This window comes from Copadichromis virginalis, linkage group LG5 (assembly GCF_057382275.1).
Source record: "Copadichromis virginalis isolate Kocher_CV1m ecotype Utaka linkage group LG5, C_Virginalis_male_GT1.1, whole genome shotgun sequence".
Lineage (NCBI taxonomy): Eukaryota > Metazoa > Chordata > Actinopteri > Cichliformes > Cichlidae > Copadichromis > Copadichromis virginalis.
The window spans coordinates 35,647,869-35,667,532 of NC_140622.1; the positions used below are offsets into that span (position 1 = coordinate 35,647,869).

General features: G+C 39.1%; 1 protein-coding gene across 1 annotated transcript; it reads right to left on the minus strand.

Annotated features, from left to right (window-relative positions):
* Positions 1-26: 26 nt before the first annotated feature.
* On the minus strand, positions 27-18,614 carry smarcd1 (SWI/SNF related BAF chromatin remodeling complex subunit D1). Its single transcript, XM_085457583.1, has 13 exons — positions 18,378-18,614; positions 13,788-13,966; positions 13,504-13,546; positions 11,532-11,654; positions 10,023-10,145; positions 9,613-9,729; positions 8,920-9,021; positions 8,672-8,833; positions 8,090-8,187; positions 7,616-7,751; positions 4,998-5,120; positions 3,650-3,751; positions 27-1,613 (listed from the first exon to the last, which is right to left on the minus strand). Exons 1-13 carry the CDS (start codon positions 18,558-18,560, stop codon positions 1,560-1,562), a joined length of 1,545 nt encoding a protein of 514 aa, XP_085313709.1. The 5' UTR covers positions 18,561-18,614; the 3' UTR covers positions 27-1,559.
* Between the last annotated feature and the right edge of the window lie 1,050 nt (positions 18,615-19,664).

Here is a 19,664-nt window from a genome sequence, read left to right on the forward strand (position 1 = left end):
AGGGGGGGGGAATCACAGACAAAGAAGACATTCTACATAATCCTTTATTATAACATAAGAACATACAGAAAAATAGGTTTGGTCCATGAAAAAGTCTGCAGATTCACAATTCTACAGTCCCACCCCCCAGTGTTGTTTTACACCCCAGAGGTGCCCCGATGCTTGTTTCAAATCGTGTACCTGCCCAAACCTTTATTAGTGTATTCTTGGAATTCATTATTAAAATGCACATACGCAAACATTTTCAGCCAGGACACTCATTTTAACCTTATACAGGGAAACGACCATTAAACCCACAGAAACCAGGTCTTCAGTCAATGTGTGAAGAAGCTCCGGCTCCTCAAATCTGCTCCACCACATATGTTTTATGACTTCTCTGCTCAGAATTAAAATACACTAAACTAAAAACGCAGGCGTTTTAACTCTTCCCAACTTGCAGGCGACGTGAATCTGACTGCATGTCTCCCTGCAGAGCAGTGCTCCGTAAAGCGTCACTGCTGTCTTTACTTTGTTGCGGAGAGCTAAACCACTGGGCTTGGAGAGCGAGGGCCAATTAATAATATACTGGTTTGACTATCTGAGCATAGACAAAGACTTAAGAAAAAGATCAGCCAGGATAAGTAATACAGGTTTACTTCACATCCATCTTCAGTTTTTTCTGCTCAGTATTTACAAAACTTTAATGACTAGAGGTACTCATACTAGCTACTTCAATGATAATCTGTACTAGCTAACAAGACAAGTACGGATATAATACATATTTTTAAAACAAGGATCACTGATAGTAACAAAAAGGAGGAAAAATAAACGTCAAAACAAATGGCACCTTTAACAAATAAAAACGCTTTCCAACAACAATGTATAATCTGCTGTGATTGACTGAGCTTTAAAATGTCTCAAAAGACTGCCACAAACTGTGAAAAATAACCAATGGCAACTTAAAACAAGGTGACGTATGAACAGCCAATGTGTAGCAAAAAAGCCCAATTGATTACAAACACAATCACAATCAATATTTAACTAAACGGGCAAGCATCCGGGGGCCAGGCTTGGAGTTGAAAGTGTAAATTTACTTTCCAAAAACGGGAACAAAGAGCCACGCCAGACTCGACACATTCCGGCTGATTTAAGATTATTTTTTTGTTCCAGGGACAATACATTTAAAGTTGCGAGGTACAGTCTGACTTCTGCTTTTCATCTGTGTACAATCTACGTTTTTTGTGAGGACACAGTGTGTCAAAATGAAAGGAATGCTTCTAGCTAAGGCTAAGACATGAAAAAAAAATCAAACTTCAATTAAAGACACTTTTGCTCAAGAGCTCTCGGTGCGAGGAGGAGAAAAATCTGTCATTAAAAGAAAAAAGATAAAGCAGAAACCAAACTTGGGGGGAGGGGGGGGGTGAAGATAAAGGAAAATTGACATCCTAGAAAATGCTGAGGCCATCTTTTATCTATCTCTCTCTCTATGTTTGTCAGTTTAAATGTCCCACGCACACACATTAGTTGTCTCCACCAGCAAAACATGTCTTCTCATTTCCTGCTGCATGTGACGACTTTCTTTAGGTGTTTCTGATGCCGAGCGCCTGCTCCAGCTCCTGCCGCCTCTGCTGGACCTAAAAGATGTTTTCACAGAGAGATGATTTAATCAGCAGAAGTCAGCATTAAAAAGCAGATAAAAAAAAATAACAGGGGTATGCATGGGCTCAAAGTGCATCCAATAGTGCTGGTAGATATTTAGCAAGTCACGAGTAAGATGTTCTTCATCGTAGATCAAAGTTTGCTAATAGTGACTGGAGCCAAGGGGGCTGAGGTGGGAAGTGATACTATATTAAATGTATTTAAATACTCTGGGAATATTATGAATAAGAGGAGTCATCTTACAGTCATTAGCAGAGCAAACCTGGCTGAACTGAAAAAGCATCAAACACCGGACACACTGCTACTTTATAGATGCAGACAGATTGCCACCATCATGTCGTCAGTCTGAACTGTCTTTGACAATGAACAGAAGTCGAGCGGACTCAACTCAACTGGCTGCCAGCTGGTTGTACTCTGGTTATATCCCCATAGAGCAGGAAGGTTGCTGAGTGCAACTGTAATAAATAAATGTAGTGAAATGTGAATTTATGTTTATGAAGATGGCAACAAATATGAGATTTTCAACAATTTATCACAGTAACAGACTGAATGTAATTGCCATATCGGCCATATTCAATCACAGACTGATGGACTGAGTCTTATTGCGACATTTAAGGTAGTTTTAAGTAGGGCTGTTCGATATAACGATATATATCGGATGACGATATAAAAACGTCTATCGTTTCATTTTACGCTATCGTTTGTTTTGTGGTGTCACAAAATAAACTGTTTACGGCAATGTATTATTCATCGTTTTGATCGTCACTGTAGGGGCTATATTAATTTCTTAAGTTCTCTCTTTCTCTTATATTTTATATAACCACACTACGGACGGACAAGCGCTTGTTTTTATGCGTTGTGGTTACCAACAACGACGGTAACACCATCACGTGTCTGCTTGCTTATGTACCACATAAACCTTTCACAATAAAGCTCAAGATCCTGTTGAGACTTTTCAAAATAAACTAAATCATGTGAAAGAGCAGATTATTTACGGATGAGAAGTAAAAAAGAGCCGCCAGGTGCTAAAAAATAAACCTTAGACTCAAACGTTAGAACAGGCTGTTCCCCGCAGCACGCCGTGTAATAAATACTCACAAAGAAAACGGCGGCCGTTACAACTTATGTCTTAAAATGTATCGTTTCATGCATCGGTTAAAACACTCGACTCCAGGTACATGACGTCCAGCTGGAAAGACTTCCCGCAAGTCGAGCTGCCCGAGATTCACAGAATTTACAGAAAATGTTACATTTTTGTGATTTATATCGTTAGCGGACGATAGAATTCTTATATCGGGTGGGATGATTTTGGGTCATATCGCACAGCCCTAGTTTTTAATGACGTTGGTAACTACTTTGCAGCAAAGAAAAAAAAAAGCTGTGCGATATAAATTTTCTTATTAGATAAATACAGATAGCTTAATTTTGAGGTTAGGTGATAAATCACAATATGTGTTATTGAAATACTCAGCATATCGCAAAAGAACGTTAAAATCACAATAATATTGCATTGTGAGTGAAGTATTGTGATAATATAGCGTGGGGCGTCTGGTGATTCCCACTTCTATTGGCCTGTAACAACAATTTCAGAAAAGGCTCTAGAAATAGTGAAATGTTTTCCTTTAGCTCTTATAAAAATACAATTATGTATAAACTAAGAAAGCATTTAAGACATGATTGTTGACTTCTGTGCAAACCCAGATGGATCAGCCTAAATATGTTATCTAAAAACAAATACTACTGATGTCTATAACTTGATATGAAAACATTCTGCTGTGTATCTAAATAGAAAACTCCAAAATGACATCCTATCAGTTATTTACGTGGATGACTTGTTGCACCATGGCAGATTCCACTGAGACATTTTTGAAAACAATGATAAGCCGAGTACGACATATTTAAGTAATAAAAATTAATCATCTGAAAACCACAAACTTCTCTATAAAAGCTAAATTCCTTGGTACGATCTCTTTGCTAAAATAAAACAAAGAAGAAAAGAAAACTGAGTTACCTTGGAGTAGAAGTAACGGCAGACGGCCTCCTGAGCCCACGGCTGGTAGTAAAACTCTGCTCTTCGCTCCTCTTCTGGGTTTCCTACCACATCTGTCATGGTCTGTTAACAGAAAGAGATATTATTGTATCAACCTCCATCTAAACTAGTGCACCAGCTGATAAATTAAAGGGCACAGGGTCTCCGCAAGGCCAACTGGGGATTTGCTTTGAGAGCAGCTACTGAGCTTCAGACTGAATTTGTTCAATTTTACAGTGATCCGACTGAGCAAACACTGCAGGTGGGTGACAGCTGGTCAAGCAGTTAACCGGCTCGCTCACAGAAAGATGGGGGCGAGCATGCATGCAGTCAAACGTTATTAAATGTTTCACGCTCTATTTTGACTCTGCTACACCTGATTGAGCAGCATGGGGTTTGTGTGAATGATCTGAGGTTTCGAGCAATGCACGACGTAAACTCAAGTCAAAGGATCAAATACTGTTAAACTCTAATACCTCCAAATCTGTGGATTGCCAATTTACAAATATGGCACAGAGCACTTTATGACAAAAAAAATCATGCATGTCAAGTGGCTTTCATTTAATTATCTGGTCATCTGTTATTGTCTACTTGTGTGATATTTTGACCTCAGAAGGTGTCTTTTTTTCCCCACCTTCTACTTCTGTTTGTTATTCCTGCCATTTCTTTTCTGTCTACAAATAACATGCCCATAATCTGCTTAAAGCTTTGCATTTAAATTAATTTTACAGGAAGTCGGGTCACTTATTTATTTTTACATAAATCTAATCACAAAACAGCCTAAGGAAAAGAAATGGACCCCTGTTCTACAACAGGAAAAAATAAAATGAAAGAAAAGAATCTGTTGCGTTATGTACAGTGTAGGCAGAAATAAAAATAGTGAAATCTGACTGTGGTGGAACAGAATGACAAAATCTGGTAGAGGAAAGCAATGAGTCACATCTTTCTACTTGTGATGCTGTGCATCTTTCTGCTGCGTTGCATTCTTATCTTTTTTAAGGTTGTCAGTGGAGAAACTGGTGCTGCTGCTCTGTCCTCTTTCTGATCCGTAAGGGGTTTATTTCTGAACGGCTGTGTGGTAAAAAGGATTACTCAGCACTTACTCATCTGAGCGAACCTCAACTCCACATTTAAATATAAACTTTAGGCGGTTCAAAATGTTTTTCTTATTCTTACACACATCCTACACAGCCAATCACAGTGATGTGTGTTGGGAGGAGGATTTGATGACATGGTACATCTACTGATGCCTGCTGTGACTAGAGATAATAAAAAAAGCTCAATGCTACTTTAAGATCCTCTCTTAAAGTAGCAGGACAGACACACTCACCTTGAGGTCTCTGCACTGGGACTGCAGCCAGTCATTGATAAAGCCCTGAGGATCCCTGGCAAAACTCAACATGAACTCCCTCTGGGTCTTCAGCTGGTTAATGGTCTCAATGGTTTCATGGATCTGAGAAGAATCAAGCACAAAACAGAAAGCCTGTCATGTTAAAAGACTTGATGTAGCTAACTAAATTAACAGGTGTTTAGTATTCCTCAGATCAAAACGATTACACCAGGGACATCCCTTTATAAATCTTTTATTGCACCATAAATTACACGAGCGGTTTTAAAACCTCTAATTACACTGATATATCTCTCCTATCATTTTCTCTGACACCTATGTAGGCAATAAAGACACACACACACACACACACACACACACACACACACACACACACACACACACACACACACACACACACCAAAGGCGGACATCCATCCATCAATCTACACATGTATATGTATACATATACATGTGCGTATTCATAAGAGTCACCAGACTTGTGTATTTGATGCTGTTAACATATACAGCACACATATACATACATATATGCTTCAATATAATGCTAAACAACTTAACTTGGAATGAATGAATCAATTAAACAGGGTTAAAAAAAAAATAACACTAATGTAGTCGACTAAACTAAAAGTAAGAAAACACTGAAAGTCCATATTAAGCACCTAAATCCTGAAATTACACTGTCTGTACAAATATAAGAGCCATTTCAAACCATATTCCTCGAAAATCAGATTGTATTGTGGTACTCTGGGCCACACAGAATATTGCACATTACACACACACACACAATGACAGATTACTTTGCAGATAGTGGCTAATGCTCCTGTCAACAGGCAGAATGTGGTAATACATTTTTCCATTCGAGTGGTAATATGTTGTTTATAGAGCCTGTATACAGCCGTTCCTTTTCTAGATAAAAGAGTTGCAGATCTGTGCTGATTGGTGTGGCAGTTTTCTGTCCTCAAACCCAACATTTAAGAGGTTTACATTAATAAAATATGAATAATTTATTTAACTAACAAGTATTTCTGGTGCCAGCTAGTGAAGCCAGCTACTTTTAATCATCCAGTCACGAGCATCCCTAAAAAATATGGATATAACCTTGGCCTGTAATTAAAAGGTACTGTAGTCTCTAACCAGCAAAAGTGAACATGCACAGGGTAATCAAAGGGGAAATAGTTGCATCAGAGTGCACTCATCAACCGGCTCTCTTTTGGGGATTCAAGCCTCAGATCTCCATTATTTCTGCTATAAAAACAAGACCCCAGATGTGACCCTGGATTCCTTTTGGAATTTAAAAGAGACCAATTTGTCAGGATGGGGAGGTGAGTGACTGCAGGAGGGGGTCCTGAGAATCTCTGCCTTTAAAGTGAATCACAATTATCTCAGCTCATAGAAGACTTGCCTTACCTATGAGACCATTATTCTGTTCAATTTTTTCTTCCATGATACAAGGACCTATTTCCGCCTAAGCAGCACTCTTTCCGTGTATAAAAAACAAAAAACATAGACATTAAAATGTGTTTTATTATTCACTGGCTACAAAGCCTGGCTATGTCTTGGCATAGGGAAATATTTCGAAAAGTTTTATTTTGGAAAACCTTAACAGAGGTGCTGGGAAAAAATACGAGCCCCATCTCTGGTTTATAAGATTCTCAGGCTTTCAAAATGCACTACAAATAGTTCAACAAGGCTAAGCTACAGGCTTTTTCTAATATTAGGCCAGCAGGAACAGGATGTATAACAGCAATCCTCACCAAACCCAAAAGAAAGTAACAAAATGAAAGGCGTCTGTATCCTGTAAACAATCCCTGTTGTTAGATTGTTGAGTTGCTTTAGAACAAAGACTCCACAGAGGGACGTCTTTTTGCTGAATGGCTTTGTGCCTTATCAATGTGATTACAGCCATCCCAGTCAAGGTAACGGGCGCTAGCAGGAGGTCAAGAGGACCTGATCGACCTCAAAACGGAGTAAGAAGCCAGTAATACACAGGCAGCAATTTAAGGGAGCAAATATGTGTGAAATTGCCCTCAGCAGGTTCACAAAATGGGAGACAATCAAAATGATAGGTTCAATCAAAGATTGCTTGGCTGTGTGTGTGTGTGTGTGTGTGTGTGTGTGTGTGTGTGTGTGTGTGTGTATATATATATATATATATATATATATATACATACATATATGTATATATGTGTATATATATATGTGTATATGTGTATGTATATATGTATGTATATATATATACATATATGTATGTATGTATGTATGTGTATATATATATATATATATATATATAAACAGCACATTCCCAGTTGTTTTAATCTTTTTAAATTTGCAAGATCTGCACATTAGAAAAACCTGCTCACTGCTTAGAAAAAAAAAAATCAAAGAAAAAGAAAAAAAACTTCGCACACTTCTTTTTGAGCGAGTACACTTTTTTCCCTTCACTACAGAGGGAGGTGATTTAGTAGTTAAGTGATCAAAAGGCCACACAAAACTCTAGGAAACAGGAAACACTACTCCCACTCTGAAAACACAGCCCTGTCTAAAACTACCAGTAACATCCATAAAAAGAACAGCGAGTGACTGCTGGGTGAGGTATGTACCTTGTTGTCCAGCCCTGCTATTTCCTGCTGGCTGGCTGTGGAGAGAAGGAAGGAGTTCATCTGGGTCTTCAACGTGTCGTCCACCTCCACATCAATGTCATAGCAGGCAGTCTTCTTTTGGTCATTAGGATCCACACTATCAAAACAATACAGTTTACTGTGTACAGTATGTTTTTGTTTTTTTACAGTATGTGATTAAATCACATTAGCAACAAGTGATTAAATTATTCAACAACAGCAGCAATCCAAACCTAAAAAGGGTTAAAATTCTCATAGACAGTCTCATAGCTTTTTGAGCATTTAGTGCTCGCTGCTAATTAAGACAAGAAAAATAACTAGAAGAGAAACAATAACTGAGTCAAAGCATGGATCAGTGGACAAAATTCATCAGAACACTTCAGTCCAACAAAAAAATTAGATTTTTTCCCCATTTACTGACATACTGATAATGATTTTTGTAGAATCAAAACATACCTGATCAGATGGTTGATGATGATGGGCTCTGGGGGCATGAGAAGTGCATGCAAGCGCTGTGGGATCTCAGAAAACTTCATTCGCTGAGTCTCAAAGATCTGCAAAATGAAAGTATGAAATAAAGAATGTTTAGATAAACATGACTTCACTACTCTGCAGCATCCAGCAGAATACACTGGTTTGTTCACGTTAAGAATATGCCTGACAACCACATTTAAATTGCGTTAGAGCTTGATAATGCTTATTATGCACCCTGAAATTCTATCAGTTCAGTAGGAATAAATCATTAACCTTATAAAATCCTATGTTTATGCTGGTAGAGCAGAAAAAGCACCAAGAGACTGGACAGTGACCCAGATGGAGAGAATGTCTCCATAAAAGGATAGATAGAGAGAGGGGAAGGCGAGCTGTTCAACATCCACAGCAGGATCCAGAAAAACTGTGACACCGGTTGCTCTTTCCAGCTACCAGCTAATGTTCATCACATTTAAGAAATGGAGTGGGCCGCCTTTTGGTGAAACTCAAGTAACAAAATGTACCACTTCGACATGTCCGATGTGTGAAAAAAGCAACTGCGCTCACCTGCTGCAAGTATTTGTCACAGTTGATGAACTCCCGCTCATGTGGGTCCTGGAGTTTGTGGGTCTTCACGTACTGCCACAGGGCCTGAATGATGACGGGTCTGGTCTGGGTGTGGATACCCAACATACGGGCCAGTCGGGGGTCCAGCTTGAACTGAGGGGGCTGTGCGGCACACAGAAAGACGAAAAGGTGAGTGAATTCATGAAGAAATGTTTCAAGATCACTCGCTGAGAACAGAGTCTGTTTACCTGGTAATCAAGCATGAGAAGGACGGTGCAACGAACACCCACATCACCTGGCCTCTTCACCTGGAAACCATCGGTCTCCTGGGTTGTCGCAGTCCTATGCCACTGAAGTGATACAAGCAGCATTTAAGGAACAAGTAATTAGTTAAGTCTCCAAGTTAATATTGTTCATTAATATCAGTTGATCTTATTTAAACGCACAGTATTATTCACAACTTCTGATGTTGGAGAAGCAAAACAAGAAAAATAACAAAGGATGCAGTGTCATGAAGTATTGTGAGATCACAGAAGTGGTCTACTTTAAGCGACTTATGCATAAACTATGGTCATGTCCAAGGAAATATATTATTGTGTTGTTTACATTACATTTAGTCACATATATTCACCCTAAATCAGTTCTAATTAAGTAGCTACCATTATCTACCATCAACCTAACTTCACTTCGGAGCAGTTAGTACACTTATACTCGTTGAAACTAAGAATATATTTATAATTCAGTCATTGGTTAGCTCTGTCATGTGTTTGTAACACTCAGTTTAACAGTGTGCTGATACCAGTATTTTAAAACTTATCAGTACAAAAATCTTCCATATTATACTTTAAATTACTCTAAGAACTATAAAAAGATATTCAACAAAAACATGATTAGAAAAGTAATGAACATTGATACTTTCAGATGTGATAAAACCATCTTACTTCCACAAGGTGATTATCTGGACCATATAGATCTTTGTCCAGCTCGATCACCAAGGACTTGAAGAATGAGGAGAACTTTCTTTTCTGTTTCGTGGCTTCATACTTTGACACGGCTGTCTGCAAACAAAATTAAATACCACGTTAAGTAAGCTGCCTGTGATATTAGGCTGAAATATTTTTAATGAAAAATTAAAGATAAAGAAATAACACTGAAGCTGTTTAACAGTCTTAGGTCCGTGTAACCGAACAAGACCATCATAATCTTAATAGTTTGATGGTAATTTTTTGACCCTACTGTGGAAAATAAAAACTACTTTTTACTTTATCCCAATACAGCAAACCAGCTAAGCCATACCTAACTGGGCAGCCACAAATAATTACTATAAACTGAACAAATTTGATAAGCTTACATCTTCCAGCAGACGCCCCTCGACACGTAGCTCCCATGATGCAACTGTGCCCTCTCCATCCTCAGCATCAGGCTTTGCTGGGTTGAAGGTGTTGGAGATAAAAATCCTTAGCTTTCTCTTTTGCTGAAAACAATAATAGAAAAGAAACTTTAAATTTGTGTCTCATCAGTTAATCAACACTGACTTTATAGCTACACTGAGTCTGGACCCATTATAGCCATTTTCTGGACTGCATTATTTTCTCCCTTCATACAAGTAAAATATGTATTTATATATAGAGATCTCTATAAATTGTCTATAAAAATATAATATAGTATAAAAACATATAAATATCTATAAATTATCGCTATAAATACTTCAGACTACACACTGACATTAAACTGGACTCTGTTTAAAAGCACCACTGCTCCGTAGAGGAAGGACGAGGGCAGTCCCTTCTCTGAGGCGGCTGAGGTCTTTTAACATCTGTTGGACAATGCTCAGGATTTTCTACAAGTCTGTTGTGGCCAGTGTCATCCCCTATGCTGCTGCATGCTGGCACAGCAGGTTGAGGGTCACAGATGCCAACAGACTGAATAAAACTTGGGATGTAGCTGGACTCTCTAAAGGTTGTGTCGGAAAGGCGGATGTTGTCCAAGATAAGAACAACGCTGGACAATTTCTCCCACCCACTCCATGACGTGCTCACCTTGCTCCATCTAAAGCACAGTATACGCTGCAATAGTTGCACACCCTTAATATCACATCCTCTACAGAGCAAATTAAAGTTAATATGATAAGAAGGGCACTGCAATGTCAACCATATATATTTAATTTTGGGTAATGTGCTAGGATATTTATGATTAGAGCTATTTTGTTATATTTTGTAACTTTGTAATATTTTGAATGATTTAATTTACTTTACTTAGTTACTGTTTTTACTGTCTTGGAGCAACTGTGACCACATAATTTCCTCTGAAATTAATAAAGTATTCTGATTCTGATAGAGGTCCTTTGTAGAGCCCTTTTATGTCCTCTTCCTTTAAAGACACTGATTTAGAGGTGGCTTTCTTCAGATTAGCTGCTCCTCAAACGGTAGATTTTGGTGTGTGTGTGTCATATGCTCACATGTGAGGAACATAACAGGGATTATCAGAAGGATTAACAGTAGAGAAAACGTTGAAGCCAAGTATTTAGAGCAGACTGAAACCTTAGCCAAATCAAACATTAGCTCCATCTGCCTCGTCGGCCACTTGTGGATAAGGTTTGCTTTAATTTACACAAAATATGTGTGTTAACATCACAATATTCAGAAATCTTTTCATCAAGTGCTACAACAGTCAATAAAACCATTAGGCAGCGTCATCATCTGAACAAAAACAGTGTGGTGCAGAAGATCATGGGAAAGTAAGCAGCAATCTGTAAAATGTAGACATTTGTTCTGACTAACTCTTCACTGACTGACATCACTCTTAAATGACCAGTTAAAGGTAACATGGAACACCTGTGATGAGCTTGACTGAAATATACCTTAATTGGCCTCTTGAGGGCCTCCTGAATGTCCAGCCTCTTGCGCATGATGGTCTGGTCCAGCTTCCTCTCAAAAGCCAGCAGATCCATGTAAGCCTGAGACTCTGGGACCAGTTCCCTGATCTAGGAGACAAAGGATACTAGTGACTACAGGTGTCTTTAGAATAATCTTTAATAATCACTTATTATTGGCCAGGACTGAGATCACAATTATTGAGTATTAGAACTCAAAATCATTTAAATAGACAGTGGATTCATTAAACTTGTAAAAAGAAAACTTTTTATTCAGGCAGATATCCTTGAACTTTAATGATAGTAAAAGAAAAGAAAAAATAGTGAGTGACAATATGTGCTGAAATCAAAAACAAGAATTTGTTTTAACCCTTGGAAGCATCAATCGTAATTGAAATTAAAATCTGTAACCTGTACTTCTTTTTCCATCTGTCAGTCTAAGAAAACCCAGTTTCTCAGTTGTTCATACTCTCCCTGATTCCAGTCTGAATGTGTACGTGTCCACAGGGTCTGTGAGCCACAGGTGACCACATATCTGCTGCCTGCTCTGCTAGCTTTACATGCTGGGTCTATTTCTGCTGAAAATGAATCTCAAGCTTGACAGATCAAGAGAAGGAGAGAGAAATCTCTCTTCAGAAAAACCAAGATATTGCAGCAGACATTTTACTATCACACCACTAACTACATTTAAATAAAGTGCAAGAATAGATCAAATACAACAGCCAGCCTTGCTTCCATATGGTGTTCTCTTATGAATGCTACTCTGTTCAGCTGTAAAATATATATGAATAAATGAAAAGGATATCACAAGACTGCAACTTTAAATTATAATATCCTATGAGAAAACAATGTTGATGTGCGATTTAATATAAGATTAAAAGGATATAATAGAACTCTTTTCTTGACAAATTTATGATTGACATCCACACACTGGAGAACACCATGAGTGCCTAAAATTGGGGTTCAACGTAACTAATGACCTGATGGCCCAAGGCTCCAAAAAGAGTGTCTCAGGCAAGCTGACTTGCCAGCTCTTGGCCCATTTGAGTCAGCGACATGTCATCAATCATAGTTATGAGTTCACCTCAAAAGCAAACTGGCTGAAGTGAATCTTCACTAACAACTACTTTTCCCCCTGCAGTCAGTATATTCACATTAGTGGGATCATATGAGGTCAGTACTATAAATCAGTTATTCTTAGCAACTCTGAAAACCAGCAGAAATGCGAGGGCTTGACGGTGAGCGTTTCACTTGGATTTGTGACTTAAAACAGAAATGTGCTGATTATTAAATGTATCACATGATTCAGGACAAATGGTAAATGGAATGGCTCTTATACAGTGCTTTTCTACTCTGAGTACTCATAGCACTTCATACAACTTGCCTCATTCATATTTTCTATGCTTTTTCTACCTAAGTGCTTTCACACACATTCATCGATGAGCAACTTGAGGTTACAATCTTGCCCCAGGACATTTGACATGCAGAGATCGAACCACCAACCTTCCGATTAATAGCTGACCTAGTCTACCTCCTGAACTACAACCTCCATTTTCATGATACAAGATAAGTAGATCATTTCTTTATCACAGCTGAAGTTTATGTCCACCCTGCAGCCTATTTTCACATTTCACACACAGGGAGATGAAAGACAGGGAGATCAGGTGGAGTGAGAGAAGAAATACTTCTAGAGTTAATAGCGATTTTGTTCATTACTGTCATCACAAAACCTTTGGAGGTCCCCATTTTGCATTGTACAGTGCTAAAATCTTTAGTAAATTGCCCAAGCACTTATAGTTAGCACTCTCTAAATCCCAGCATTTTAACCAGGGCACTTTAAAGACCAACTGTCCTTTGTTTGGAGCCACTTAAATTAAAGTTCATATGGACTGCCAGATGTAGCATAATCAAAGCTGGAATTAATGGATTGTTCATGCACTGTGGTTTGATTAATACTCACCCTCTGAGGTAGAATTTTATCAGCCATCTTCTTCTTCTTTGTGCTGTGAAAATAAATCATCGAAACAATAGGCGTTTGAGTGCAAGTCAGAGCAGTTTTGTGTGTCTTTACAAAAAGACAAGGAAGTCAGTCAAATTCTTCAGTCTGTGGGACACATTTTCCAGGTACCATGTTCATATACACTTGCACACATACAAAGACACAAAATAATAGTCCCCTAAAGAGAGGGCTGCAATAATTGTGATAAAAAAAGCATGCTGAGTAGGCAGCGAGTGGGGACTTACTGCTGGTTGCGGTTCTGTTGTTGCTGAACCTGCTGAATCTGTTGAGGAGCCGGCCTCTTACGAGACGGATCCATCACACCTGGCATGCCAGGACGGGACACGGGGCTGTTGCCGTATCCCGGAGGGCCCATAGCTGGTCCCTGAGGGGTCATGCGACTGGAAGGAGGCATGCCTGGTCTCTGCATAGAAAATAAGGCCATGATCACACAAAAAGGTCGTTGAAATTTGTAATTCTTTACATGTAGAACGTGTAGAAAAGATACATTTTGCAGATTTTAAACAAGACACCTTAGCCTTTATTTTAAGGTGTGTTAAGAAATAAATCTGTGGACCAACATGTCTTACAAGTTTTCTATGAATTGTCACAACAAGTATTTGAGGTAAAATTCCATTTTTCTTATGCTCAAGTGATCAGTTTCTGCAGCTACTATACTGGGAACTGATTGGTAATTCCTAATTTTGCCTTTTTGCCTCTCTCTCCTTATCTTTTCTTTCTTATTTCCATTATTTTTACACTAATGTATATGTATCTATATATATGTGTGTGTGTATCTATCCACACACACACACACACACACACACACACACACACACACACACACACACACACACTTTAATCCCCAAGCATAAATTCTGGGAGGTGGTTTGTGTAATAATGTATTTGACTTCAGACTGTGTTGGTATGAGGAAAGAACACAACTTGAAATAAACGATAAAAAAAAAATCTTTTACTGCAGCCATCAAATGTGTATAAATTGTTCCTGAATAACTTACAAACAGCAATCCTCTCAAAGGTCCCCGATCGACACATAAATGCTCACAACAATCCAACACTTTCCTACCGACCTTGTGGTCCAACATGGCAAATTGTGCTTCAAGTGGCAATTTAACCCCATGACTATCTGTGACTATGTAGCCCTGGCCCCACCCATGCACACAAAAATTGAATGTTTGCAGCTACAGTGGCAGAGACGCAGTTCACGGGTGTAGCAATAAAACAACTCTGAGCCTTGCTTATTAAAAAAAGAGGGAAAAAAGGGGGGAAAAAATCTGTTTCAGGTGAAAATAACATCTGAGCTGTTGTGTAGCTAATTCTCAAAAGTGAAAAGTGCACAAATTAGGATCAATGTTTGTGAAGACTTGAAGACAAAAGCACATCAAAGTTTTCTACCGTTCCATTTCAGTCCTTATTGATCCGAGAATACATTTGTAGTGTTTAAAATAAAATGCAAAACTGACACAGTGGGAAAACGTCAATGTAAATTTGCAAACAAAACATTTGCAGCACATCTGCTGATGTAAATATATTCTAGAAAATTACAAATCCCACAACACACAAAAAACTCAACACTACCACTCTGAGACACAGCCCACATACTTTTATATCTGATGCTTCATATTAGCAGTATCAGCAAATTTATGCATGCCTTTCATTAAAGTAAATAGACAAAAATCACCACAGTCAACTCACCAAACCATGTGCTAAGAACTCAAACAGGCGACTTCTTGTATTTGACTGCATGAATGCAGGCGAGAGCAGCAGATAAGTGACAAATCACTGATAGCAGCTTTTCCTCCAGCAGTCAGTCCAACAAATGTGACAGATGAAGGCAAAACACACTCTCTCTTCATCGCATGGTGAACAGTGAAAGAGAGGAAGAGTGAAGGACATTGACTTCTCAACAATACAGGCCAGATGAATGGGCTCTGCCTTTTCCACAGTGTGGTGTAGGCAGATTGGGGAAACATGCCGATCATTTAGTACTTTTTACACTATACATCAGCGCAACCTTGACTTGCCTGAGAACAAGTGGAAATCTGCAGTATTCAGAGTATGAAGTCTCTTTTGACTATGGTGTGAAAGGCTGCCAAGGACGTTGGAAGGGAAAAAAATATGTGACAACCATTTACTGAGCTGTCTTTCTGGTTGGTAGTAGCTAAGAAGCAAACACTTCAGCTGTGGATCAGTGATAAATGACTCATCTTTATGTCTTGATTTTAATACAATTCTCTTATCTTAAGACACAACATATTAGCTGGAGATGACTCAATCCAATGCAATATCGGGGGAATAAACCCAGGACTACAGATCAGGATATGAAAATTTATACTCTGATACTAAATATGAATGCAAGAGCATACATGGGATAATAAGACCAAGAAACCAAAGAGTTCTGATCAAATATCATAGTAACGGAGCATGCACGCAGTATATTGCTGGAGCACACAATCAGCTTTAATGTCCATTCATTTGAAAACATTTAGGATCGGAAGTCCTGATTACTGAAAATGTTTGCTTCTTGGTCATTTTCTTGAGACCCCACTGTGCAGAACGACGTGTTGCAGGATGTGAAAGCAAATGAAAGATTTCCGTTTCTTCAGCCAAAGGGAGCTCACCTTTAAATCTCAGTAGTCACTCATGGATCTTGATTCTGTTACATAAGAACTAGAAGGAGAATTTGGCAGCATCTTCTGCCTTGCAGTTAAACTTCTGAAATGATCAGTATCTCCATATTAATATAGTGTGGGATTTCAAGATAGAAAATGAGCTGCTGTCATTTTAACTGCTTAAACATTTTTTCTTTCATTTTCTGTGCATCTGTGAGCTGTGCATCTCTATATGTATTAAAGGGAGGTTTTTAAAAATTATATTCCAGGGATTTCCACCCTCGACATACAGAAATATTCGGCAACCTAATCAACATCACCGTCTGGAGTTGAAACAAGTTGGTCTTTATCAAACTATTTTGTGGTTCAGAGTCAGGCAACTGTGAAGGTGCACTTTGCATTCACCTTCACAGTTCCCCATATTCATTCTTCTCCCATTACAGTCAGAGTCGGTCATATTAGCCTCAAAACTATTTTACAATATTTTAGGGAAAATTGCAATTATATTTACAACAATACAGGGGGAAAAAACAACGTTGTATTGGTGACTGTAGCTTGCAAGCAGCAACATTTAATAGTGCAAACAAAGTGAAGGACGTTTTCCAAGCTGCCGTCACTGATACCGCTGACTGACATAAGACAGGCTGGTAAATAAATTACAGTATTACCAAGGCAACCAGAGCCTGAAACATCCACTTTAGACCAAACGCAAGCAACACAGCAAATGTGGATGGGATTCTGGAAATGTTTAATCTGACAGGAAGTACACTAAAAATTGTGTTTTTTTTTCTTCTCCCCGAGACCAAAACATCAAGTTTCCTAACTAATAGAATCAAATGAGTATGAGGACCCACCTATGCAAAAGTGATATAAATCAAAATATTATCACAATATCTTGAAATACACAAATCTTAAAGCAAACAAACAAGATAACTAGTGGCTGAGAGTGAATGCACCACGGTTTTATTGTGTATTCATTGTGACAATTTGTAGAAACTGCCTCCTTTGGACATCTGTTTAATGCTATCTATTTTACTGCATAATTACTCTGAGTATCTCTGCAATTTAGGGGATCATAGACTACTGTTAAATCATGTTTAATATGTGTGTATCACCAGCAGGTCCGTAAGTACATTTTCGACTATTTCGACAAGTGTTTGCGAGGCAACTTTCCCCTTTCTGAGACAGACAAACAACAAACCAGTTACTGTACATCCAGTTTGTTGATGCTATACTGGCAAATAAGATTACATTTACCAGTGCTGCTGGTGGACAATGTTAATGTGTTTTCAAATCAATTCTGCACTGTGTAAATGTTAATAGATAGTGTCAATTATTATATTTCAAATGTGAGAAACGACTGCAGATTAATCTTGTAATTATTATTATTATTAATTGTGACCAATCGACTAACCGCTGTAATCTGATTTGAAGATCAGAAAATATCAGCTTATAAGACTCAAAATTAACAACTAAACATCCTTCCAGCAGTTTAGATGTGTAGTGAGTTCATGCTGAGATCCCAGCGTTTCTTGGTACTTGGTGTACTTTGCGGCAGACCAGTGGGCTCACTAAACAGACTTTACAAGTTGTAAACACCAACTTCGACGAGACAAACTGCACCAGCTAAACACAGAGTGAAGTCTGCTACCGACTGGCACCTCTCCTTAATCATCGTTTCTGTATGTTGTAAATTTACATTGACACAAACTAATATTGATGCAGCCGATTCATTCAAAACTAGGCTCGACTTATAACAACTTCTGAGTTCAAACCGAGCCTGAACTTCACAAACTACAACTCCTAAAACTTAAGGGATGGTTTAATTGTTAGGTTTACCAACTACACGGTGCACATTTTGGGTCTTTTTGATAAGAAAACTGGTCGAAATACAGTTAACAGTTAGCAGGGTTAGCAGGCTAAGCTAACTGGATGCTGCGATTAGCTAGCTAACCTTAATGTTAGCGGGCGGGAGGGTTAGCAAATTCAAACAACAAACAAACTCTGATGGTCATCCTGAGCGACTGGTGAAATATCTCAAGTACATCACCAATTTTGAACCGGGCTGCTAGCTAGTATGAGCTGTGGCCTACGCTGGTGAAGGGGGTTAATGCTAGCCACTAGGGACAAAGCAAGCGGAGCGAGGCTTTGTTCTAGCGGACTCGCTAACGCGTCAGCAGCAAAGATAGAGCGATATCTTACCGGGTACCCAGGCCCGGGCATCGGTGAGCGGTACATGTGGTTCTGCGCGGCAGCTGATGGTCCCATTCTTCCAGAAGGTGTTCCTGGTCCCATGCCTGGTCCTGCACCCGGTACCGGTGGTCCAGGTCCCATTGCTCCACCACCACCCGTCGGTGCCGACTGAAACCCCCCTCTGGCCGCCATCTCCTCTCTGAATGTCGCCGCCGGTGTAGGCGCGGAGCTACCGCGAGAGCGAGAACGAGTGTTGGGATGGACGTCACAGGTTCAAGACGCCCCCCTCTGTTTGTTGGTGCTACTGCAGCAAAATTAGGGCTGGTGACGATGATGGCGGAATAGGTCCTCGTTAAACGTTCCAAAAGTGCAGTGAATATACTCCATTACAGGAAAAAGTTCTTTAAAAAATACTAGTTATGTAAAAGTTTCTAACTATAAACATAAACATGTGCTTAAGATATTAAGAGTACTCACTTCAGTTGTGCTATTACGCAAAATATAGGTTTTTTTTATGTTACATCTGTTAGAGTATAATTACTTAAAAAGCAGGATACGATTGACCAGGATATTAATGTTGTAGATGGATAGTTTTTTTTTGCTACAACATGCTACAATTAATTGATATTTTAGTTAGGTAATGTGGTAATTCATTTTTAATTAATAAATTTAAAATCATCCACAAAGCCATGGGCAGTGCACAAAAGAGGTGAAGATGAGAGTGTAGCCAGGGTGGAGTGTGTGGAGACAAGTATCAGAGTGATTCGTGACAGAAGGATAGCAGCATGAGCCAATGGGAAAGCTTTTAAAATGGTATTGAGATTTGCTCTGATGTATGGTCTGGAGACTGTTGCAGTCACCGGGGTGGGCAAGTTTTTTAGAAATAAGGATTTAGGGTGGCTGTAGCTCAGGTAGCAGAGCAGGTCAGCCACTAATCAGAAGGTCGGTGGTTCGATCCCAGGTTGCCTCCTGGCTGCATGCCAAATATCCTTGGGCTGGTGGCGCCAGTGTCCAGCAGCCTCGCCTCTGTCAGTGTGCCCCAGGGCAGCTGTGGCTACAACGTAGCTTGCCATTGTGTGTGTGAATGGGTGGATGACTGAATGTAGTGTAAAGTGCTTTGGGGTCCTTAGGGACTGAGTAAAGCGCTATACAAATGCAGGCCATTTACCATTTTAGGAGAGACAGCTCAGGTTGAGACAAAGTTAGAGAGCCAAAGCTGTCATATGCAGTGGAAGTATAGTGGATAAATTGGACAAATAATGTTAAAGAAGGTGCTGCCAGGCACCTGTTCATCAA

Coding starts and splice junctions, on each gene's coding strand:
- smarcd1 (XM_085457583.1), bottom strand. CDS start 18,560: ATGGCGGCCAGAGGGGGGTTTCAGTCGGCACCGACGGGTGGTGGTGGA. Junction 11,655..13,503: donor ATAAAATTCTACCTCAGAGG/GTGAGTATTAAT, acceptor TTTGTCTCCTAG/ATCAGGGAACTGGTCCCAGA. Junction 3,752..4,997: donor CCCAGTGCAGAGACCTCAAG/GTGAGTGTGTCT, acceptor TTCTGTTAACAG/ACCATGACAGATGTGGTAGG.